The 25363-nt window shown below is 45.1% G+C and overlaps 1 protein-coding gene and 1 long non-coding RNA gene across 2 annotated transcripts in view; both read right to left on the bottom strand.

Annotated features, from left to right (window-relative positions):
• LOC142599245 (uncharacterized) overlaps window positions 1–25363 on the bottom strand; it is an 830374-nt gene that overhangs the window by 457231 nt on the left and 347780 nt on the right. The window lies entirely within an intron of this gene.
• On the bottom strand, window positions 1722–8058 carry LOC142599206 (transcription factor BTF3-like). The gene is made up of 5 exons (XM_075739134.1): window positions 7916–8058; window positions 7523–7591; window positions 4774–4887; window positions 4368–4569; window positions 1722–1848 (listed from the first exon to the last, which is right to left on the bottom strand). Exons 2-5 carry the CDS (start codon window positions 7589–7591, stop codon window positions 1742–1744), a joined length of 492 nt encoding a protein of 163 aa, XP_075595249.1. The 5' UTR covers window positions 7916–8058; the 3' UTR covers window positions 1722–1741.

Raw genomic sequence — 25363 nt, 5'->3', positions numbered from 1 at the left:
GCAAGCGTTACGTTCTTACAATGGTGGAAGCAACCACTGGGTGGCTGGAAACATATCCTGTGCCCCATGCCACTGCCCAGAACACTATTCTGGGTCTTGAAAAGCAAGTCCTGTGGCGACATGGCACCCCAGAGAGAATTGAGTCAGACAATGGGACTCATTTTCGGAACAACCTCATAGACAGCTGGGCCAAAGAGCATGGCATTGAGTGGGTGTATCACATCCCCTATCATGCACCAGCCTCTGGGAAAGTTCAAAGGTACAATGGACTGCTAAAAACTACCCTGAGAGCAATGGGTGGTGGGACCCTCAAGCACTGGGACACACATTTAGCAAAGGCCACCTGGTTAGTTAACACTAGGGGATCTGCCAATCAAGCTGGCCCTGCCCAATCAAAATTTCTACACCCTGCAGAAGGGGATAAAGTTCCTGTAGTGCGCATGAAGATTATGTTCGGAAAGACAATTTGGGTTATCCCTGCTTCAGGCAAAGGCAAACCCATCTGCGGGATTGCTTTTGCTCAGGGACCAGGGTGCACTTGGTGGGTGATGAGAAAAGATGGGGAAGTCCGGTGTGTACCCCAAGGGGATTTGATTTTGGGTGAAAATAGCTAATAAATTAAATTGCATGATGTTAATAGCTATATACTGTATCAATGGTATGACCATAAGAATCACCCAAAACTAATGAAGGATGGACTTTGAAACTGAACAAAGTGCCACGATGATGGAACTAGAACTGACTTCAACTGGTGCCCAGGAACTTTATCAAAAAATCACATCTTTGACATCCAGACTGTGAGCATGGACCATACCAGATACACTGGCTGTGAAAACTCCGGATGCAGCGTGCAACAATCCAGCAGCACGCACCATTGCTCCTGCCCTGAGAGACTGTAATGGCAGATGGAACCCAAAGCCATGGACTAAATGAACTCGACAGACTTTTTAGAGCAATGGCCCATAGAGTAAGGCAATGAGATCTGTGCAATAATCTGGGCATGACATAGATGGTATAGAATAAGGGGTGGATAATGTCCTGGTTCTGGCGAGGATAGAGTTAATTTTCACAAGGAGCCAGGACAAGTGAGCCAAGCTGGCCAGGGGCTATTCCATACCATGTGACATCATGCTCACCATAAAAGGGGGCTAGTGGGGAGGGGCGGTGGCTCCAGGACAGGTTGAGGGTCAGGTTGGTTGTTGGATCAGTAAATCGTTCTCTGTTATCACCCATTGTTACTATCTGTTATCAGCACTGTTGTTGATTGTTCTCCCTCTCCCTTGCTGTCCCAGTAAACTGCCCTTATCCCAACCCTGGAGGCTGTGACCTTGTTTTTCTGTTCTCCTCCCCATCCCGCTGGGGGGGGGGGGGGGGGGGGTGAGCGAGCAGGGTGTGGCATTTAGCTACCAGCTGGGGCTAAACCACATCATCAGCTTATAAAATACAGACTAAACATTTAAGAGCTTCATGGTTCATTCTTGTTTAAAGAACAACTTCACCATACCCACAACTGGGCAAAGTGATACTGAAAAGTTAGTTTCTTACCACTCTTCTTATTGAATATTAAATAATTATCTTAGCCATAGCTATTACTCCTACACAGGACAAAAATGCTAGCTCAAACCAATGGTCCATCTAAGTCTCACATGGTGTCTGAAAACAATGCCCACAGAAATTCTGTAACAGTGAGTGACTAGTCAATAACTCTTACTGTCCTTGGCCCAATCTTATGCTGCACATGTTATCTCTCAGCAAAATTCACTTCCTTTTCCTCCATTGCATGCTTGTTCTTACCTGGAACTTCGTCGTCATCATCATGAGTAGCAAGTGGTGCTTTTCCATCCACAGCTGCAAGAGCAAGCAGTTCAAAAGTATCAGTGAAGCTCACTATAAGCATCTTGATTACCAAGCTGGTTTGCTTTGTGTTTCTTGAAAACATTATCAAAGAGTCTGAGCTTAACTGCAATGCTCTATCCAGTTTCCCTGCTGAATAAATTCTACAACTAACCCTTTGTTACCAATAATGCTCAAACAGTCCAGCTGGAAAATGAGAAGATGCATGCTAACCCAGTTTACTAGTTACCATCTTGGTTGCAGATATATAGAGTGCCTTGTGTGGTAATAATTTTCAGCTAAAAGCGCAGAGATGGATTTTACCAATTTCTCTTAAAAGCAGCTTGGTTTATTGACTACTCAGTGGCTCTTGAGACCTACATATTTTACATTAGCAAGTTATAAAGAAATCTTAGGATCTTATAATCCTAGACCTTCAAGGAAAACTAAGGTAGAATTGTGAAGCTGCAGATAGACACATATGACTAGAGGTACTTAAAGATATTATTGTTCCTTGGCAAAGTCAGAGGAATATGGAACACAATTTTATACTTAGGTAGTTGAGGTAACCACATATCCTGGTCCACATCTCTGCTGACTCAGTGATTTCTTAACTATTCCCATTATATTTGCCAGAGCTAGTGAGACTTAACCATGTCCACTGTAGCAGACCAATGAGCATCTGTGAAACTGCAGTAGCATAATGCTAAGAATAGATATCTCAGGTCCCTGGGTGCCTGTGCCACTACTTTTACTGCTATTCTTAGCTGTACTACCTAGAGAATGAGACAGCTTAACCTATCATCTCTGTTTTATCCTAATTAATCCTTCTCAGTTTTCAAAAAAAGCATGAGGAAAAAGATGGTCTTATACTAGGCTTCTGAAATTGCTGTACCCTGATTTCTAGAGAACAAAAATAGATGAATGCATAAACTTTGTTCTGAAATGGCTTGTGACAAGGTCACCACTAACCCTCCTTTTGTTTTTTTTAACAGCAGAAAGCTGTTACAGCTTGAGTGCATCTCAGTGACAAATACATTTTTAAAAGCGAACCATATTATTTCCTCCTAAATCGTCTGCATTTTCTCTCATCCCCAAGACCAGACTAAGTTTACAACCTGGTCTAGTGGAAGGCATCCCTGCCCATGGCAGGGGGGTTGGAACTAGATGATCTTTGAGGTCCCTTCCAACCCAAACCAGTCTATGATTCTATACTTTAGCACCTGCAAATGCAATCATGAAACACTTCACTCTGATGTCAAACTTCCAAATCTAGCAGACAACATTGAATGGAAAGGTTTGTGCAACTCTCTAGCATCCACCCAAAGTGGAAAGATATAGCCATTTACCAGGTCATACAAAGCAAGCACTTTAAACAAGCTTCCCTAATATCAAAACTGCACAATTTAGCTTATCCAGAATATACTCACCTTGTTATAAGAAGAGAGATCTTAAGGGATCATTTTAAATCCTTCAAGTTTTCTTTCAAGCCCCACTACTACCACAAAGCAGCCACACAGGTGACACTAGTAAGGAGAGACCTGAGCTCCATGGGGAAAGAAGCAGTTTACCTCATCTCCTGAAGACTACTTCTAGCAGGATTTTTTTCAGTGGGAAGTTGACAGAAGGGAAGCATCATCAGCTTTAGGAATGGAAATAGAGGCTATCTTTGCTGGCAGCAAAGCACAGAAAGAAAAAATGTAACAATCAAGTTCATAACTATCAGAAAAAGTAGGAAGGAAGTAGGAAGACCCTACATGCAGGACAAAGAATATTCCCAGTGTCAACAAGCCTGTCTTTCACTCCCAATTCTCATCCTGTAGCAGCAGCACCTTTTCCAAATGCCACATACTTAAGTCCCTCCTCTACTTTTCCCACACAGTTTTAGGGAGAACAAGTGTTCAGGTTCTTTTACTAGTTTAAGGATGAAATAAGAAGTCGGTGTATCTAGCTTAATGGTCATGCCAGTCCTGTTTTTCTACACTGTTCTACACAGAAGTTATAACATATTTTCTTACAAATACTGTATAATACCCTCTTAACTATCAAAAAGCCCATGCAAGAAGAAATACCTTCAACCACACCTGCAAGGGAGCAAAGCAGTAGCAAGATGTCTGTCCTCAAGTTCCTCTCCTTGTTGTTTATGTTTCCATTCAAAGTGTCAAAACAGACACTCAAAGTATATCTTTTTTTAAAGCCTAACTCTCCCAGAGTAACTCTACCTAGCTTTAATGAACTAGGTATGTCAAAATACAGTAGCCACACCAAGAAGTAAACTACCACAGAATCGAGTCTGGCTACAACTTTCTAGTCCTAGACCAGCTGCAAGATATGCTGAGAGACAGGTGCCTCTGCTTTATTCTGTTATATTCACTGTTGGCTTTGAGCTATAAATAAAATTTAAAAGTTCCATTTCTTTATAAGCATTTTATAATATGCTTGCAGACAGTAAGAGTGCACTGAATTTCACTGCAGCTATACAAATAAGCCACACGTCAGCTGCCGGCATGAAATGCATTCAAGTTTCAACTTACGTTGCTTGGGTAGGGCTTCTGCCAATCTCCTCAGGCTGGTCAAACTGTCAGCTCCGAGCTGATTTAAGATGCTAGGAAGCATTTCTGTGAGCTGCTTTGTCTCAGCATGGCCAGTGACAGTGAAAGTGTTAGCAGCCAGAGATGCCTGAACTTTAGGGTTATTGAAGTGAATGACTGTTCCTTGGTTGGTAAACATATTTACCTGCAAGAAAAAAAACACCAAACAGTATTTCAACCAATTTAGCGTGATTTTTCAATTTAACAGGAAACTAGCTGAAGTTCCTAAAGCTCAATAAAGACCTATTGATAATTTACAGACAATTTTAAGATATTACTTACAGGAAATTAAGTTTGATACATTTTATATTTCTATATAGAAAAGCATTTTTCTCTTTAAAGCAATTACCTCTTCAATTCCAGAAATATTGTTGACACCTAGTTTCTTCAAGGAAAACTGAAGTTTCTTGTCATCTGCTGTAGCTGTTCTGTGGACAACCTTCTTCTTTCTGCGGGCAGTACCCTTTGCAATAAAAGTTATAAATTAATATTTAACTAGTTCTTCACAAACTCTAACCCTCATGGCTGTATAACTACTCTGCAGCCATCTACAAATCAACTTTGTATACAGAGTTCTATTTCTGTTACAGCACACACAACTCCACTCCTCCAACTGCACTGCAGCAGTCTTTCCCTTGCTATAAGGCAAGCTTTGCATGTTTGTCAGAAGTGTGAGATTTTAGAAAGCAACACACCAGAGAAACTTTATTCCACAGTTCTCATGGGGATTCTGCAGCATCCTACTTCAAAAAGAAAAATTGCAGGTTTATCCTGGTCTGTTACCATAGGCATGAAACTGAAGACTGAGCACAGTTTTCAGTAATTTCTGAAGCCCATTAATTTTTCCTTAGATCATCTTTCCTAAGTTGTAGCCAAATTTTGATAAGAGTCAGAGACCATAAAGTTATCAATATATCATTAAAAAATGAATATGACAAAACCCAGAACACTCACTTTTTTATTATGGACTTACACATACAAATTTGAAGAACACTTGTTTTCCCAAAATATTTTATAAATATGTTTTTTAAAAATACTTCTACATAGTATTCCAGACCACCTGTTTAGAAAGGAAAACAAGCAAAGGTTAGGTTTCCCTACAGACAGGGAGCTCTAGATCTCTCCAGAGAAATAATTGTCCCATATTAGAAGATAACTACAAAAAAGAAGAAAATGCCATTTTATACTTCTTTGCACTCATAAGGCTTCAGTAAAACTTGACATAAAAATGTCTATGAACAAGTGAAACTAAGCTCCTTTTTGACACACTATACTAATCTAAGTTCTCCTACTCCATTTGCCCATCTGCTACATGCTAGCAATAAGAAAATGTGTTGCTACCCAGCTGTATAAATGGCTGCAATACCTTTTGAGTCAACTGGTAGAAATTAGAAAACTGGTTGGACACTAACACCTCTAATATAATCCAGTTACAAACAACAAGAAATGTTAATAGACAAATTCACATGAAACTAACACGTGGAAGACTACAGCTCAAAAGTTTAGTTGTTTGTCTAGAAAGCTTGATGTTCATTCCCTGCTACTGTCAGGTTAGCATACACAGTGATTTGAAAACTATTAAAGTTACAGAAACAGCTTAAATTAAGTACCTTGACTACCCAGGAACTGAGCCACATATGGGTTATATTAAGTCTCTCTGGGCAAAAGAGCTCTCAATACATTTCAAAAAAGGATGTCTTGAATCAAAGGCTATATAGGAACATGTATCCCCTTGTTTACCCATATTAAGTATGGATATCAAACCAGGCAATATGAATTTAATTTAAATGAACAGCTGCTGCTTTCATCTCCATAGATTTAAGCTTCTAAAGCTTACAGGGTTTTAGTAAGCAAGTGTCATCCTGATCATGCTGAGACACACTGTTCACACCCCTCTACCTTTATATTAAAGGTGAGTGGGTACAGCAGGCCACAAATTGAATGCTACAGACTCACCTGCCAATCTTCTAAAAAGGTTTGGAAGAAACAACATGACATTTAGCTGTATCAACATCCTACACAAAAATATCAAATTTCACATAATGAAGTACTATGACAGCCCTCCACCTAAATATAATATTTAGCTTGTTTTTAAGATCTGCAGCCTTGCAGGATCATGAAAATCTTCCAGCAGAGGCAGTGTGCAACCTTTCCTCACAAGGAAGAAAAAAAACCAGTACAGTAACAAACATTAAAAATCTCTAGTCAATACACACATGCTGGTAACGTGCACATAATTATCAGCATAATACTAGTTAAACAGAGAACTGCTGTAACTCATACAAAGAATACACAAAATCACCAAGCCAGTTAATTACTGGATTAAACCTGATTTAAGGCTGCCTAGATCTCCAGCTAAAGGCAAAAACTTCAACACAGGAATGAAAGCTACTGGAAACTGTCAGCAAGAGCTCTGTTGAATAGCTTGTATTCTAAAATATCGTATGTTTCCTCAGGTATAAAAAAAAAATACTAACAATTTTTTTGCCTTAAAACTGAAACTGTAATTAAAATGTTTACTAGCATACAACTATATTCAATATACTTTTTTTATTTTCAGATTATAAGTAATCACACAGTTACATATATTCAGATGGCATAATAAAACAAAAAGGTCTTCTGAGCATGTTATTCTACAATGATAAGAGCATGAAAAGTATAGAATCTCCAGCTTTGTCCTAAAAAGCAAGAAAACAGCTATGGGTATCTTAAAGATTTGTGATGAGAATTTGGAATATAGCCCTCTCTAATCTGTTATGAAAACCCTACCCAAGATCACTTGCTGTAAGGTCTACTTACTTCAAATTTTAAGTGCCTTCTAATATAGCCTATACAAGAATATAGGCTACAAGTCAACTATAATATAACAAACCCAAACAGAAAAGGCCAGAGGTTCAGCTCCTACCGAAGAGTAGTGCTTCTACTGAACTGACTAGAGATCCCTGCAGCAGTGCAGCTTCCCCAGAGTACGGTTCAGCCAAGCTGAGAGTCCTTAGGACTGCTCTCTACCCGAGTTTTCAGGATCCCGCATCATCCTAGGCCCAGTGTGTAGGCAGAAACACGCAATCCTGAAGGCAGGGAGGGGAGACGACTCCTACCTTGCCACCAATGCGCACTTGGGCCTGGAGCTTGGCGAGCTTTTCTTGGTTCATGATCGTTTCTTTCATCTACGGAAGCAACAAGAGCACCCATAGAAAGCGGGTCAGGAAGTACCCGGCGGCGCAGGCCGCAGCAACCCAGGCCCAACAGTAGAGTAGGTGAGCATAAGAGGCTCCACAACTACCCCTCACCACACTCACACCTCCAGCAAGAGGACGCCCCAGCCCTGCCAAGGGAGAAAGTCTACTCACACACAGCGCCGCCGAAGCTCGACTCAGCTCCCCTAAGGCCCAGCCTATAACCGCCCTGCCCCACCACGGCCGCCCACCGACCTGCAGCCCTCAGCCGCGCAACAAATACTCCTTAGTTGCCTCCCACCGTCTCCCTTGTACCTTCTTAGGGCGGAAGTAGCAGTGCCGGAGCGGGGCGAAAAGACAAAGGTTGCAGGTACGGAAGCGACACTAAGCATAGCACACAGAGTAAAGTGGAGCGGAACGAAATGGCGGCTAGAAAGGAAACACACTGCTATTAATGCTACCGCTACTACCGCCTGAGCCAGGAAAAGACACGCTCCGCGGCTGGCGGGACCTGGAGGGGCGGAGCCTTTTCTGGGCGTGAGCCACCGCGGGAGGAGTTAAGGGTGTGAGGCGAGGAGCAGAGCTTATCCTGCTTGTAGGGGGGTGCTGGACTCCTGTAAGTACACTGCGGGCTACAAAACTGATTTATTTGTGTAGCTGAGATAGGATGTAAGGTAAGGGCTGCGCCCCCCTTCCCCCAAGGCGAGCTTGCTCCTCTTCACGATCTGATTCGGTGCATGGTCCGTCTCCATTCCTTCCTTGCTTAACTCACCTTCTATTTCCTTCCCTCATCTGGTAGCATTTTTTGTCACAAATGAATCCGTCCCCATTCTGGTATTTTTATTATGTTTTTTCCCCCTAGAAAACATTTAAATGCTGTATTTTCTTTCTTGTTTATACAACTCAAACCTCATCCCCGTATCCGTGATTTTTCTTCTTTCAGCTCTGCCCTGCCCCATGTGTGTTTCCTTCTTTCTCCCTGTGATCTATCTCAGGCAATACCAGTATCGTGTGATCTCTGCAATATGGCTTTTCAGGTGAAACTCTACAAACTCAGCATTGTCAAATCCAAACTGCTGAGGCTTTTTGTGTGTGTTTAAATTTGATTTGCTCTCATGATCTCTCTTAGCTACACTAGAGCTAAGTGTTAATCTGTACAGATTTTGTTTGTTAAAATTGAGACTTTTGTAATTAGCGAGAATGAATGATAAACCTGAAATGATTCTATTTGGTGGTGATAAAAGGTCTCAGAGAGGTGATGATTCAAAAGGTGCTGCTGAAGAGCAGCCTGTGCCTCCTAGCAGACTAGCATCACAGCTGAAAATTAGAGGATGATCAAACAGTTATAAAGGGGGTATGTGTGCAGAAGTTTGGTCCAGCATATCTGTAAAATTGGAAGAGTGAATTGTGCTCAGAGAAGAATGAGAAAAAGCCTGTATTACTGTATCTGAATGTATTGGGTTTGCATGGCAAGGTTTTGGTAGCAGGGGGGCTACAGGAGTGGCATCTGTGAGAAGTTGCTAGAAGTTTCCCCTATGGTCAATAAAGCCAATGCCAGTTGGCTCCAAGACAGACCTGCTGCCAGCCAAGGCTGAGCCAATCAGCAACAGTGGTAGGGCCTCTGGGATAACATACCTTAAGAAGGGGGGGGAAACAGCAGCAATTGCAGCCAGAGAGAAAAGAGTGAGATGATGTGAGAAATTCTGCAGACACCAAGGTCAATAGAGGAAGGAGGGGGAGAAGGCGTTCCAGGCGCTAGAGCAGAGATTCCCCTGCAGCCCATGGAGGATGATGGTGGAGCAGAGATTCTACCTGCAACCTGTGGAGGACCCCACACTGGAGTAGGTGGAGGCATCCAAAGGAGGCTGTGACCCTGTGGGGGACCCACACTGGAACAGTCTGCTCCTGAAGATCTGCACCCCGTGGGAGAGGCTCACACTGGAGCAGTTCGTGAAGGACTGTCTCCCGTGAGAGGGACTCCATGCTGGAGCAGGGGAATGATGAGAGGAGTCCTCCCCCTGAGGAGGAAGAAGCGGCAGAAACAATGTGTGATGAACTGACCGTAACCCCCACTCCCCGTCCCCCTGTGCTGCTGAGGGAGGGCAGAGTTTGAAGCCAGGAGTGAAGTTGAGCCCGGGAAGATGGGAGGGGTGGGGGGAGGTGTTTTAAGATTTGGTTTTATTTCTCATTCCTCTACTCTGTTTTGCTTAGTAATAAATTAGATGAGTTTCCTCTCTAAGTTTGGTCTGTTTTGCTCGTGACGATAATTAGTGAATGATCTCTCCCTGTCCTTATCTCGACCCATAAGCTTTTCATTATACCTTTTCTCCCCTGTCTAGAGAAGGAGAGGAGTGATAGAGCGGCTCTGGTGGGCACCTGGCCCCCAGCCAGGGTCAACCCACCACAGGCCCCCAGAGCTGGATGCAGTACTCCAGGTGGGGAGTCTCACAGGAGTGGAGTAAAGGGGCAGAATCACCTCCCTTGACCTGCTGGTCACACTTGATGCAGCCCAGGATACGGTTGGCTTTCTGGGCTGCAAGTGCACACTACCGGCTCATGTTGAGCTTCTCATCAATCAATACCCCCAAGTCCTTCTCCTCAGGGCTGCTTTCAATCCATTCCCCACCCAGCCTGTAGTTGTGCTTGGGATTGCGCCGACCCATGTGCAGGACCTTGCACTTGGCCTTGTTGAACTTCATGAGGTTCGCATGGGCCCGCCTCTCAAGGTCCCTCTGGATGGCATTCCTTCCCTCCAGGGTGTCGACCACACAGCTTGGTGTCGTCGGCAAACTTGCTGAGGGTGCGCTTGATCCCACTGTCCATGTTGCCGACAAAGATGTTGAACAGTGCCGGTCCCAGTACCAACCCCTGAGGGATGCCACTCGTCACTGGTCTCCACTTGGACATTGAGCCGTTGACCACAACTCTTTGAGTGCGACCATCCAGCCAATTCCTTATCCACTGAGTAGTCCATCCATCGAATCCATGTCTCTCCAATTTAGAGACAAGGATGTCGTGCGGGACAGTGTCAAATGCCTTGCACAAGTCCAAGGAGATGATGTCAGCTGCCCTTCCCTTGTCTACCAATGCTGTAACCCCATCATAGAAGGCCACCAAGTTTGTCAGGCATGATTTGCCCTTTAGTGAAGCAGTGTTGGCTGTCGCCAATCACCTCCTTATTTTCCCTGTGCCTGAGCATAGTCTCCAGGAGGATCTGCTCCATGATCTTGCCAGGCACGGAGGTGAGACTGACTGGCCTGTAGTTCCCTGGGTCTTCCTTTTTCCCCTTCTTAAAAATGGGGGTTATGTTCCCCCTCTTCCAGTTGGTGGGAACTTTGCCAGACTGCCAGGACTTCTCAAATATGATGGGGAGCGGCCTGGCCACTTCATCCGCCAGTTCCCTCAAGACCTGTGGATGCATCTCATCAGGTCCCATGGCCTTGTGCACCTTCAGGTTCCTTAGATATTCTCAAACCTGATCTTCTCACATCACTGAGTTGTATCAGGAATCAACTGAAGCAGTTCAAGAACTACGGTTTAGGGGACTCTGTAAGATTTGGTTACCTTTCCTGGAACAAACAGCAGACCTTCAAAAAACAAACTTCGCATCAGAGAAAAAGTATTTTAGAATGCTACAATACTGTTGGCTTGTTTTCTCTAGTCCTTTTTGTGTAATTGCATCATGGGAAACATAAACCTAAAACTGCATTTGCTTCTAGCTGAAGAACTTCTGTTGAGAAATGAAACAGATCCAAAGCCTCTAGTGCTGAAACAGAGTGTGAGCTCAGCAAGCATCCTTTCAGTTCTGAAAAAGGTTGAAATGTAGGATCTCAAATTCATCAAAGAATATACATTGTTAAAGCAAAGTTTGTTAGCTGCAAAGCAGCAGCATAGGAATGGAAAAAGATCATTAAAATGGTCATGAAAATTGTCTCCTAAATTATGTGAAAGCTTAAAGGCAGAAGAATGACAAAAGTTGCTGTCAAAGTGCCAGTGGAAAAGCTCTCCTGAAGGACATGGTCAGTGCTGCGTAAGTAATAACAGGGTATGTTCAGAAGAGATGTTAAGTTAGTATCATATTCAGGAAAAAATCACAAGTCATAAACATAAATGATCAGGCTAAAGTGAAGTAATATTTGCCCTGATTGCCAGTGACCACAAAGAGCACATATTCAATGTATTTTCAGGCAGTGAAGGAAATCTGCCTGATATTCAGAGTCTCTTTAGGAAACATTTGTTCAAAAGAATGCTGTATTCAACAGTCAAGTAAGCAGAAGTATATGGCACATCAACAGAGCACCACAGGGAATAATGATGTTATCATTCCTAATGTAGATGCTCCAGGACATTAGGGGGGAAATGCTAAGTTATTTGGAAAAATGTGCATATATGTTAGTAAACTAATGAAGGAAAATAGTAGTATTACGGGGTACAGGAGCAAAGGTGTTGAGAGAGAGATATGAATGGAAAAGAAACCATCTCTGAAAGTCTAGACATAAGACTCACTAAAGAATTCTTAACTTTTGAAGAGATACTAAATATATAAACATTGAATGGGAGCCCAGGAAGATCAAACTTAAGTACAGTGCTGTTTTCATCTCATATATTAGTGTTGTATGATGAACTGGTGAGTTGTATGGAGTAATAGACTTCAGTGTCTAGGAAGAGATAGAGCTCCTCAGCAAACAGTGTCCTTTTCTCGCCATGCCTGTAACTCTTAAACTCAGCAACCCAAAATACCTGGGCTTCAAGCCACATCACAAGCCTTTCACGAGCTATGGGACGTCTCTATAACACCCCACAGAGGCCAACTAGAGAAGAGTTGTAGAGAAGAGTTAGAGAAGTGCTGCATGAAGAATCCCATGCTGCCTTTACCAAATATTTGGGGGGTTATGTTAATCAGACTGGTAAAGGCTTGCCTAGAAAAGCTTTCATGTTAGTCTCTTGTGGTAGAGAGCAACAAGGAAGATCTTGCTAGAGAATAGATAAAAGTCAGAAGTCACTGTATTCCTCACTGGCTGTATGTGAAAAAGTGGTACCTTATATTTATGCACAGATGACAGAGGAACAAACAAACAGTTTATTCCTGTAGACATCCTATACCCAGGATTCAAGAAAACTTGATCACTTAAGCCATGATCACAGAAATGCTTTGACCCCTGCGAAGATGAGTTACATGTCAGAAAAGTTAAGATGTGACCCAAAACCACCATAGTCCTACCCAAGGATGGCACATTTATATCCCAGGACGAACCAGGACTAAATCTGCTCTACTTCCGGATGTGTAGCTCTTGAGTACCTAAAGGGAGCCTACAAGAAAGCTGGAGAGGGACTGTTTACAAGAGCATATAGTGATAGGACAAGGGGTAATGGCCTCAAGCTGAAAGAGGGTAGGTTTAGATTAGATGTTAGACAGAAATTCTTCCCTATGAGGGTGGTGAGGCACTGGAATAGGTTGCCCAGAGAACTTGTGGATGTCCCCTCCCTGGAAGTGTTGAAGGCCAGGTTGGATGGAGCTTTGGGCAACCTGATCTAGTGGAAGGTGTCTCTGCTATGGTGAGTTGACCCTGGCTGGAGGCCAGGTGCCTACCAGAGCTGCTCTATCACTCCCCCTCCTTAACTAGACAGGGGAGAAAAAGTAGAACAAAAGGCTTGTGGGTCGAGATAAGGACAGGGAGAGATCACTCACCAATTATTGTCATGGGCAAAACAGACTGAACTTAGAGAGGAAACTCATCTAATTTATTACCAAACAAAACAGAGTAATGAGAAATAAAAATCAAATCTTAAAACACCTCCCCCCACCCCTCCCTTCTTCCTGGGCTTAACTTCACTCCCAGTTTCTACCTACTCCTCCCTCAGAAGCACAGGGGGATGGGGGTTACAGTCAGTTCATCACACTGTTGTTTCTGCCACTCCTTCCTCCTCAGGGGGAGGACTCCTCACACTCCTCCCTTGCTCCAGTGTGGGGTCCCTCTCACAGGAGACAGTCCTCCACGAACTTCTCCAACATGAGTCTCTCCCATGGGCTACAGTTCTTCATGAACTGCTCCAGCGTGGGTCTCTCCCATGGGGTGCAGACCTTCAGGAGCAGACTGCTCCAGCGTGGGTCCCCCACAGGGTCACAGGTCCTGCCAGCAAACCCGCTCCGGCATGGGCTCCTCTCTCCACAGGTCCTGCCAGGAGCTTGCTGCAGCATGGGCTTCCCACAGGGTCACAGCCTCCTTCAGGTGCCTCCACCTGCTCAAGCGTGGAGTCCTCCACAGACCGCAGGTGGAATCTCTACTCCCCATCATCCTTCCTCCATGGGCTGCAGGGGGACAGCCTGCTTCACCATGGTCTTCACCATGGGCTGCAGGGGAATCTCTGCTCTGGCACCTGGAGCCCCTCCTCCCCCTCCTTCTGCACTGACCTTGGTGTCTGCAAAGTTTCTCATATCTTCGCACTCCTCTCTCTGGCTGCAAAAGCTCTCCCTAGGTTGTTTTTTTCCTTCTTAAATATGTTATCACCGAGGCGCTACCACCATCGCTGATTGGCTCGGCCTTGGCCAGCAGTGGGTCCATCTTGGAGCCAGCTGGTATTGGCTCTGTCAGACACAGGGGAAGCTTCTAGCAGCTTCTCAGAGAAGCCACCCCTGTAGCCCCCCTGCTACCAAAACCTTGCCACGCAAACCCAATACACCCGCCCATGGCAAGGGGGTTGGAACTAGATGATCTTTAAGGTCCCTTCCAATTCAAACTATTCTATGACATGCTGCTTTTGACTAATGTCTTGGCAGCTGAGAGGGTACAAGTCATTCTGGATTTTGCATTTGGCTTTCTAGGCCTCCTGATCCAGCTTGGTGGGAGGTAAGTCGTGAGCGCAGGTGGCCAGAGGTGGGGAGGCTGGATGGGGGTGAGGGTCGTCTTCCTTCTGCAGTAGCTAGCAGTTAATTCTGCTCAAGCCCTGGCAGGAACCCACCACTCCCTTAGTTTTAGATGGAAAATCAATCTCCTCTATCTTTGATCACAGTATAGCTTATCCCCAAAGATTTATAAGTGAACAAAAGCATTCCTGCCAATATTCACTGCATTTATGAATGGGTTCATACTCCTTCAGGCTTACTTGCATTGCTACAGAATTAAATGGAAAATATCTGAAATATCTGAGACATTAATTATGGGATCTCCCTCCTAATTTGCCAGAGCTTGTCTACAACAAAGAATTTGGGGCTGTGGAGAATGTTAGAAAGGTTTTCAACGGCTAGCAGAGACATGAAATCAAATGTAACCAAAACAAACATAATTTGTTCATATGATGAGGGCCCTGCTGCATCAGCTACAAGGGCCAGTGCTTCATTTTGAAAAGCAAATATCCCTCCACTAGTATTGTGAATAGACATTATCTTAAAAGAGTAGAAATAAGTTGAAATAAAAACTGGAAAAGGAAATTTAGGCATCTTGTGCTGTTCTGGAGGATTCTGTGCGATTCCAAAATGCCGCAAGTCAAGCAGGCGGGGCAGAAGGCCGGCTTGGCTGAACAGGGATCTTTTAGAGCTTAGACAGAAGAAGAAAGTGTATGCCTGCTGGAAGCAGGGTCAAGCAACGAGGGAGGACTACAGGGATGCTGCTCGCCTTTGTAGGGAGAAAATTCGTGCAGCCAAACCTCAGTTAGAGTTGAAGCTGGCCAGTACTGTGGGGGACAATAAAAAGGGTTTTTTTAAGTACGTTAATAACAAAAGGAGGACCAGAGACAATATTGGCTTGTTACTCAACGAGAATGGTCACCTTACAAACAGGGACATAGACAAAGCAGAGACCTTTAATGCCGCCTTCGCCTCTGTCTTCAACACTGATGATGGGCTCTGGGACCCCAGTTGCCCCGAGTTGGAGGATCGTGACTGCGGTAACGATAAACTCCCAGCTGACCCTGAAATTGTGCGGGACTTGCTGCTCCACCTGGGTGCATACAAGTCCATGGGGCCAGATGGGATTCATCCCAGGGTACTCAGAGAGCTGGCTGATGTCATTGCGAGACCTCTCTCAATTATTTTTCAATGGTCTTGGGAATCTGGAGAGGTCCCAGTTGACTGGAAGCTGGCAAACGTTGTTCCAATCTTCAAGAAGGGCAAGAAAGAAGACCCTGGTAATTACAGGCCTGTCAGTCTCACTTCAGTGCCTGGTAAAATTATGGAGAAAATTGTGCTGGGAGTTATCGAAAAACACCTGAAGGACAATGCAGTCATTGGTCACAGCCAACACAGGTTCGTGAGAGGAAGGGCCTGTTTAACAAACTTAGTTTCCTTTTATGACAAGGTCACCCATCTAGTTGACCAAGGGAAGCCAGTTGATGTCATTTTTTTAGATTTCAGTAAAGCTTTCGATAGTGTCTCTCACAGTATCCTTCTGGACAAAACGTCCAGCATACAGTTGGACAAAAACATAGTGCAATGGGTGACCAGATGGCTGACGGGTCGGGCCCAAAGAGTTATGGTAAATGGGGTTACATCAGGCTGGCGGCCAGTCACTAGTGGGGTTCCCCAGGGCTCCATTTTAGGGCCAGTTCTTTTTAATGTTTTCATAAATGACTTGGATGTAGGACTAGAAGGTGTTGTGAGCAAGTTTGCGGATGACACCAAATTGGGAGGAGCTGTTGATTCCATCGAGGGTGGAGAGGCCTTGCCGAGAGATCTAGACAGATTGGAGAACTGGGCAATCACCAGCCACATGAGGTTTAACAAGGGCAAGTGCCAGATTCTGCACCTGGGAAGGGGCAGCCCTGGCTATACATACAGACTGGGCGATGAGACGCTGGAGACCAGCCATGCTGAAAGGGACTTGGGGGTCTTGGTCGACAGCAAGTTGAACATGAGTCAACGGTGTGCCCAGGCTGCCAGGAAGGCCAACTGTATCCTGGGGTGCGTCAAGCTAGTGCATTGCTAGCCGGTCTAGGGAAGTGATTGTCCCACTCTACACTGCGCTGGTGGGGCCTCACCTCGAGTACTGCGTGCAGTTTTGGGCGCCACCGTACAAAAAGGACATAAAACCATTGGAGAGTGTCCAAAGGAGGGCAACAAAGATGGCGAAGGGTCTAGAGGGGAAGACGTATGAGGAGAGGCTGAAGTCCCTTGGTTTGTTCAGCCTAGAGAAGAGGAGACTGAGGGGAGACCTCATCACGGCCTACAGCTTCCTCACGAGGGGGAGCGAAGGGGCAGGCGCTGATCTCTTCCCTCTGGTGACCAGTGATAGAACCTGAGGGAATGGCATGAAGCTGTGACAGGGGAGGTTTAGGTTGGGTATTAGGAAAAGGTTCTTCACTGAGAGGGTGGTCGGGCACTGGAACAGGCTCCCCAGGGAAGTGGTCACAGCACCAAGCTTGACTGAGTTCAAGAAGCATCTGGATAATGCTCTCACTCATATGCTCTGATTCGGCTGGTCCTGTGTGGAGCCAGGAGTTGGACTCGATGGTCCTTATGGGTCCTTTCCAACTCAGGATATTCTATGATCCTATGATCCTATCCTATGATCCTATTTAGATGTGACTCTCTTTGCAATCACAGACACCTGGGAACAGTTACAGCCTGAGCTGAACAAGAAAAGGCAGAGAAAAGGATGGCAAGGATTGTCAGCAGTACAGAATTACTTCTGTGCTAATCCAGTGATTCTGAAGCAGAACCCTTCAGCCCAAAAAAGAGCTGACCAAGCAGGGTGTGATAAAATCTACAAAATCATGAACAGCAGAGAGAGGGTGATTAACAACAGTTGTTCATTGCCTCTTCTATTACAAAAATGAGAGAGTGTTGGATTAAACAAACAGGTGACTGACTGAAAGCAAACAAAAGGAGATGCTTCACACCATGTATGGTTAAAGCTGGGGAACATTTTGGCATGGAACATGTTCAGTGTTGTAAATGTAGGTGATTTCAAAAAGTGATTGGAGAAATTCACAGAAGAAGATCCATCAAAGGTTATTACAGTCAGATGTTATCTCTGGCTTTAAAAAATCCTGAAACCTAGATTTCTGGCAGCTGGGAAACAATTTTACACACTTGTCTGTTCCTATATTCTTCTCTAAACATCTGATATTGGCTGCTGTTGAAGACAGCTTATGCTGCTAGATGGGTCTTGGTCTAACCTGGTATAAACTCTCCTTGTGTTCTGTTAAATGAGAAGTGCAGAAGGATCCTGAGAACATTTAATCAAATTTTACAGAAAGTAAAGGCTGAAAAGGGCATTAAAGGAAGTGACTTTCACCAGTCACAGCAAATGTATCTGCCCTGTAAGAATTATGGATGGATGGATGGAAGGAAGGAAGGGAGGAAGGAAGGAAGTTTGACAATGAGGGAGATGATAGAGTCATTTCCAAGGGTGACAAACTTTTTTCAGCAGTAGGTATGGCAGGAAGCCCCAGATTTTCCTTCAGCCGCCTTCAGTTTTTCAGCTGCAGCCCCTCGCTAATGCATTGTTTTTTGTCCTGGTCATACAGACCCTGTTTGTAACCCCAGCCTCTACAGGAGGCTTAAGGGAAGTGTTACCTTCCCCCAGAACTACACAGCAAGGGAAGAGGGGGATAAACCCGCAAAAATGTGGGGCTAAACTGGTGGTCATTGTGATACTGGACAATGGAGGCCACAGCTATGGCTGCAGTGGTCCCTGTCATGGACACCACCATCCTGTTACAGGGTCATTGCTGGAGGATTTTTTCTTTCCATGAAACAAGCAGCGCAGAATCCAGTCCAATCTTTGGCCCAAGGAACTACATTGATAGAAAGTGTAAATTATTCAGGAAATTTCCTTTCAATAATGAAAAGTCTGGTTCTGCAGGTAAGACTTGGATCTGGGTGTGGAGATGTACAAAGCCATGCAAAAAAAGCGCAGCCTTTGAGGTTGGAGTTTTGCAAGGTGCAGCAGACCTAGAGTGGGCTCTTCAGCTCCAGCACATATAGCTGGTGGCTAGGCTTTACCTCATTTTTTGCAGGCTGCACCTAGCCAAACATTCAACAAATCACCCAGGGATGCACACCACCACCAGGCACCTGACCCATGTGGTACTGGAGAAGGGTCTGGCATCCTGCTGCACGGTCAGGGGCAGCCCCAGAAAACCCACAGCACCTCAGACAGTGTGCCAGTGCGGCTGCATGATAACGCCTTAAACTCTGCCCAGGGTGGTCTTTGATTTTGAATAAAGGGCCAGGGGGGTTCTGTAGGCTCAGGTGCCAACTAAAGCCACTCTATCACTCCCCTCCTCAGCTGCACAGGGGAGAGAAAATATAGTGAAAGGCTCATGGGTCGAGATAAGGACAAGGAGATCACTCAGCAATTACTGTCATGGGCAAAATAGACTCAACTCAGGAAAATTAATTTAATTTATTACCGAGCAAATCAGAGTTGAGTAATGAGAAATAAACCCAAATATTAAAATACCTTCCTCACACCCCTCCCTTCTTCCCAGGCTTAACTTTACTCCCGATTTCTCTACCTCCCCCCAAGTGGCGCAGGGGATGGGGAATGGGGGTTGCAGTCAGTTCATCACACGTTATCTCTGCCACTCCTTCCTCCTCAGGGGGAGGACTCCTCACAGTCTTCCACTGCTCCAGCATAGGGTCCTTCCCACGGGAGACAGTCCTCCATGAATTTCTCCAATGTGAGTCCTTCTTACAGGCTACAGTCCTTCACGAACTGCTCCAGCATGGGTCTCTTCCATGGGGTGCAGACCTTCAGGAACAGACTGCTCCAGCATGGGTCCCCCACGGGGTCACAAGTCCTGCCAGCAAATCTGCTCTGGCGTGGGCTCCTCTCTCCATGGGTCCACAGGTCCTGCCAGGAGCCTGCTCCAGCATAGGCTTCCCATGGGGTGAAACTGGTTTTGAAACAAGGTGGCTCAAAGCTTTGAATTAGGACGATATATAGAAAACGCAAAGAAAATGGTGTTTCAGTTGTCCGAGAAGCGAGATTTGAGAAGTAAGGAAGTGGTTTTGGTTTGGTTATTTTCCCTCTGCTCCTCCCAGGACTAGGCGCGCTCCCTCCTGGCCTACATCCATTAATGTCTAGGGGCCGAGGTGAGGGGGCCGAGGTGAGGAGAAAGAAGAGGGAATCGACTTCCAGGCACAGCAGCACAGCCTCTCTACTCCCCCCAACCCCAACCAAAAACCAAAAGACAAGAAAAAAAGGGAGGGGAAGAGAAATTTAAAAAAGCTGCAGAAAATACCCTGAAATAAAACCCAAAACAGCCGCCACCTCTGAGCAGGCTGCAGGAGCACTTTTGCAGCACTGGCAACTGGCATGGCTCGAGCAGCCCATCTGCCCGCGGCGACAGGGCCTGGCGGTGGCTGGGAGCACGCCCGCCCTCCCGCTGCGTGGGCCACTGCGCCGCCCCACCGCCGTGCCATGACCCTGAGCTCAGAGATGTCTGAGGCGTTGATGCTGGCTGAGGAGACCAACATCGATGTGGTGGACGAAGAGTACGACGAGGAGCCGCAGCCCTGCTGCCCCCGCTGCTGCTCCTACACCGAGGATGAGGAGGAGGAAGAGGACGAGGAGGATGTGGGTGCACAAGTCCATGGGACCTGATGAGATGCATCCGTGGGTCCTGAGGGAACTGGCGGATGAAGTGGCCAGGCCACTGTCCATCATATCTGAGAAGTCCTGGCAGTCCGGTGAAGTTCCCACTGACTGGAAAAGAGGAAACATAACCCCCATTTTTAAGAAGGGGAAAAAGGAAGACCCAGGGAACTACAAGCCGGTTGGTCTCACCTCCGTGCCTGACAAGATCATGGAGCAGACCCTCCTGGAGACTATGCTCAGGCACAGGGAAAATAAGGAGGTGATTGATGACAGCCAACATGGCTTCACTAGGGGCAAATCATGCCTGACAAATTTGGTGGCCTTCTATGATGGGGTTACAGCGTTGGTGGATAAGGGAAGAGTGACTGACATCATCTCCCTGGACTTGTGCAAGGCATTTGACACTGTCCTGCATGACATCCTTGTCTCTAAATTGGAGAGACATGGATTCGATGGATGGACCACGCGGTGGATAAGGAATTGGCTGGAGGGTCGCACTCAAAGAGTTGTGGTCAACGGCTCAATGTCCAAGCAGAGAACAGTGATGAGGAGAATCCCTCAGGGGTCAGTATTGGGACCGGAACTGTTCAACATCTTTGTCAGTGACATGGACAGTGGGATCGAGTGCACCCTCAGCAAGGTTGCCAACTACACCAAGCTGTGTGGTGTGGTCGACACGCTGGAGGGAAGGGATGCCATCCAGAGGGACCTTGACATGCTGGAGAGGTGGGCCCATGCGAACCGCATGAAGTTCAACAAGGCCAAGTGCAAGATCCTGCACGTGGGTCGGCGCAATCCCAAGCACAACTACAGGCTGGGTGGGGAATAGATTGAAAGCAGCCCTGAGGAGAAGGACTTGGGGGTATTGATTGATGAGAAGCTCAACATGAGCCAGCAGTGTGTGCTTGCAGCCCTGAAAGCCAACCGTGTCCTGGGCTACATCAAAAGAAGTATGACCAGCAGGTGATCCTGCCCCTCTACTCCGCTCTTGTGAAACCCCACCTGGAGTACTGCATCCAGCTCTGGGGGCCCCAGTACAAGAAAGACTTGTTGAGGGAGGTGATTCTGCCCCTCTACTCCACTCTGGTGAGACCCCACCTGGAGTACTGCATCCAGCTCTGGGGGCCCCAACATAAGAAGGACATGGTGCTGTTTTAGTGAGTCCAGAGGAGGGCCACGAAGCTGATCAGAGGGCTGGAGCACCTCTCCTATGAGGACAGGCTGAGAGAGCTGGGATTGTTCAGCCTGGAGAAAAGAAGGCTCCGGGGAGATCTAATTGCAGCCTTCCAGTACCTGAAGGGGGCCTACAGGAAAGCTGGAGAGGGACTGTTTATCAGGGAGTGTAGTGACAGGACAAGGGGTAATGGGTTTAAGCTGAAGGAGGGTCGATTTAGATGAGATGTTGGGAAGAAATTCTTTATTGTGAGGGTGGTGAGGTACTGGAACAGGTTGCCCAGAGAGGTTGTGGATGCCCCATCCCTGGAAGTGTTTAAGGCCAGGTTGGATGAGGCTTTGGGCAACGTGGTCTAGTGGAGGGTGTCCCTGCCCATGGCAGGGGGGTTGGAACTAGATGATCTTTGAGGTCCCTTCCAACCCAAACTATTCTATGATTCTATGATTCTGTGATGAGCTGTTTAAATGCACAAGCTATTGAAGTAAGGATAAGTGTATGAACCAAACCATGAAAGGAGCTTTTTTGATTTTGAACTCTCATCTTAACACGCATAAGATAAATAGATATCTATTTCATAGACTAAAATAATTTTTAAACCAAAAGGTTCGCCTCAAATATTTGGAGCTTAAATGTGAAAAGAGACTTGTAGGTTTTAAGAGTGGCTGTTTTTTATGGACTAGGAATGTTTGTTTTTTCAAATCAGGAAGGTGCTTTTAAAATACGACTATATTTATAACAATTTAGTAGATCAAAGGATAAATTTTGTGAATTTTCATTAAAGAAAAAAAAAGGACAAATGTCTTTCAGTGTTCTTTGGAGTGGAGAAAAAGGTTGTGTGGTTACATGCTTTTACATATTGAAGTACCTCGTCGCCTTGGTTTTAAGTATTCTTGTGTATAGAAAAGTGATGCTTTTCTGTTTTGTTTGTAGCAATGTAGGGTTAAAATAATGGTTTTCAATAAGCAGAAAGACTGGACGTATCTCTGCTGGGCTCTATTCGCAGTATGCATTTGGAGGGCCTCCTTGAGTGTCCCAGGGCCCTTAGAGGACAACTGCATACAGTCCAATTTAATTTTTAGAATAAAAGGGAAAAGAACCCTGAGACATCGCATACTTGCCCTTTGGGGAGAACACATCGTCATTCATGAGGGAACGATTAACTCGCTTTCCCCAAGCCTGGCCGGGGCCTGCGGGGAGAAGCACCGGGCTACCGCACTGGTCCAGTGCCCCTTGGAGATACGGCTAAAATCAAGAAGAGAAAAGTTTTGAGAGGGAAAAGGCGGGTCTCGCCGTGACCGCGGCAGTACTGGGCTCCCCCAAGGTGGGGTGCTGCTTATGATCGGTCTGTTTTCTGGCTGCTCGAGCAGCAGCTCAGCATGAGAGGCCATGTGAATCTTTGCGCTGCCCCCATGCAGTTAAATATGAAGAGCAGGTTCTGGCAACCTGTTTGTTTTTTTCTTGGCTTCCTCGCAGCAAACCCTGGGGAGCGAGGTGATGTCCTGTGCATGTGGGCTGTCCCCTCCCCAGGCAGGTGGTGGGGTCCGAGCATGCCTGCCATCCTTCCCTTGGCTTTATTGAGGCAAACCTTGTTCAAAGGTATATGACAAGGAAACTGCTAGGCCGCTTGTTCTTTCCATGTTTTATGCCAGCCATCTGCACCGTGTGTGGACAGGGCCTTCACCTGGAAGTTGGTAGGCAAGTTGGAAACTCGCCAGCAGAAGAAATTGCAATATGTGGTGTGATTTTTATTTTTTTAAGCGCTGAGGAAAGGGGTCGGGGAAGAGGGCTGGGTGGGGGGGAGCAGGAAGAGACACCCCTTTGATATCTGGCATCGAAGTTAAGAGTTAATCATGATTCTGTAGCCAAGAAGTTACAGATAGTTCTTCATAGTTCCATAGTTAAGGATGTCACAGATAATTTTGCAAATAGTTGCTAGGTACTACTAAGGATGGCTATTGTACAGTCCTACCATTATGTTAGTTAATATTCACCCAAACAATGTATCAATTAAGATGTGATTGTCAAGAGGTAGAAGAAATCGTTAGTCTGATCAACAGACCCTGAAGAATCCTTTGGAAGTGCCAGAAATATTGAGAAACTAGGGGAAAGGTAATTTGGGCCAGGGTCTCCGCGATCACTGACCCATGAGCCCCCTACCCAAATTATACCACCTACTCAAAAGATAAAGGCGGAGACAAGAACTGAGCATGTGTTCTAGTTTGCATACTGAGCAAAGAAATCTGAACCAATCATTGTAACTGGGAGTGTACTAATTTGTAACATTTGTGTATAAATATGACAAGAGAACCCGCCTTAGGTGTGCTTGATTTGTGGAAATCCACCGAGCACCCAGGCCTGAATAAAAAGCAATCTCTCTCCTGTGTGTGTGAGAATTGGCTTATTGCACACCGGGCAACGAATCCGCTTTTCGGACAACATCCCCACATAATAAATCTTTGCCTGGCAGGCACTTATCTCTTTTCTGCTGATTCTACTACTGTCACTTTTACACTCAAAAGAAAGGAGTCGAAAACTTTTGTAAAACGCAGTGCTAGTGGCAACAGAAGACATTCTCAGTGTACCTCAATCAACTCCTTCAGGTGATCTCCAAAGATTTCTTCTATCTATGAATTCCTACTGTTTCCAGATGGGCAACCAGTGGATTTATGAAATAGGAATCCAACAGGATCCAGTGTTCTATTCAAAAAAACTTGGCTGGCCAACCAAGAACAACATAAATATGATGGAAAATGTTCGTGAAGAATTTTCTGTTAAAAATGGTATCTGGACAGATGATGAATTTGTTTATTATGTCTGCAACTGCCACCAGTCTTGGTTTACATGTTGGTGGCCTGCTTCATACCTTTTCCCTGTCCATTTATTTAACATACCAGCTTTTAACCTTTCTGACCTTCAACCTGTGCAGTGAAACTATATCCTTAATATCATATATTTAGTTTGTTTTAGCTTAAACACATTAATGTCAATACACTTTTACCTTTTATATTTTAAATTCCACTTAAAATGTACTTGGCATTGTAGCCAAAAAGATAGGCCTGTAATGAAGGCCTACTTATATGTGATAAGAAACTGTTCATTGTTACTTTAGGTAGAAGGCTAATGATTCTTAGAATGAGCACCTGCTACACATCATGATAAAAAGGAGGAGCTACAAGACACTTCAAGGTCCTTATATACATACTTTTCAGAAAGGGAGGACACTAATTGCCTCCAGGAGCATCCTTATCTTCCTGAGGCATATCGCAAACAGTTACCAACACCGAAATATTGAGAAACTAGGGGAAAGGTAACTTGGGCCAGGGTTCCCACGACCACCGACCCATAAGCCCCCTACCCAAATTATACCACCTACTCAAAAGCTAGAGACAGAGAAAGGAACTGAGCATACGTTCTTGTTTGCATACTGGGCAAAGAAATATGAACCAATTATTGTAATGGGGAGTGTACCACTTTGTAATCTGTGTAACATTTGTGTATAAATATGACAAGAGAACCAGCATTAGGTGTGCCTGATTAGAGGAACTATCCTCCTGACACCCAGTGCTGCAATAAAAGGGAATGCCTGCTTCTTAATGCTAAATTGGTGTTAAGGAGTTTTCTTTTATTCCTGAATTTCGGTGACAGCATCCTATGACTAATCTCAGAGAGATGACTCGTGTAGATTGCTTGAGGCAATAAACAACTTTAGTTGCTACTGTTAAATTTATCTTCAGTTGTGACTCAAAACCCTTAGGAAGGCAGCTTATTCCTTTGTAGTGATACAAAATAGAAAGTAACTTGAGATAGATCTCAACAGCTAACATTAAACACCATCTTGCCTATATGTAGTTGAAAAAATATTTTTAGTTTAGAAAAATGTGGATCAAATTCTCACAAGCAGTGACCCAAATGTAAAAAGTTCATATGTCATTTCTGTTAACCGTAAGTTCTTTAACTCCCCAGTCTAATATAGTTCACAAACTTAACTAAAAAGAAATTCTCTTTGGATATGCAAAATATCAGTGATATTTTCGTATTCTTGTAGAC

Source organism: Balearica regulorum, chromosome W, assembly GCF_011004875.1.
Source record: "Balearica regulorum gibbericeps isolate bBalReg1 chromosome W, bBalReg1.pri, whole genome shotgun sequence".
Classification (NCBI taxonomy): Eukaryota; Metazoa; Chordata; class Aves; order Gruiformes; family Gruidae; genus Balearica; species Balearica regulorum.
The sequence above is the reverse complement of the archived record's forward strand: the minus strand, read 5'-3'. Positions and strand labels throughout refer to the sequence as shown.

What these genes read in the sequence shown, in the direction of transcription:
- LOC142599206 (XM_075739134.1), bottom strand. Translation starts at nt 7,591, where the DNA reads ATGAAAGAAACGATCATGAACCAAGAAAAGCTCGCCAAGCTCCAGGCC. An exon ending in AAGTGCGCATTGGTGGCAAG is followed by an intron (nt 4,888 to 7,522) that starts GTAGGAGTCGTC and finishes TTTATTGCAAAG; the next exon opens with GGTACTGCCCGCAGAAAGAA. An exon ending in AGAAGCCCTACCCAAGCAAC is followed by an intron (nt 1,849 to 4,367) that starts GTAAGTTGAAAC and finishes TTGCTCTTGCAG; the next exon opens with CTGTGGATGGAAAAGCACCA.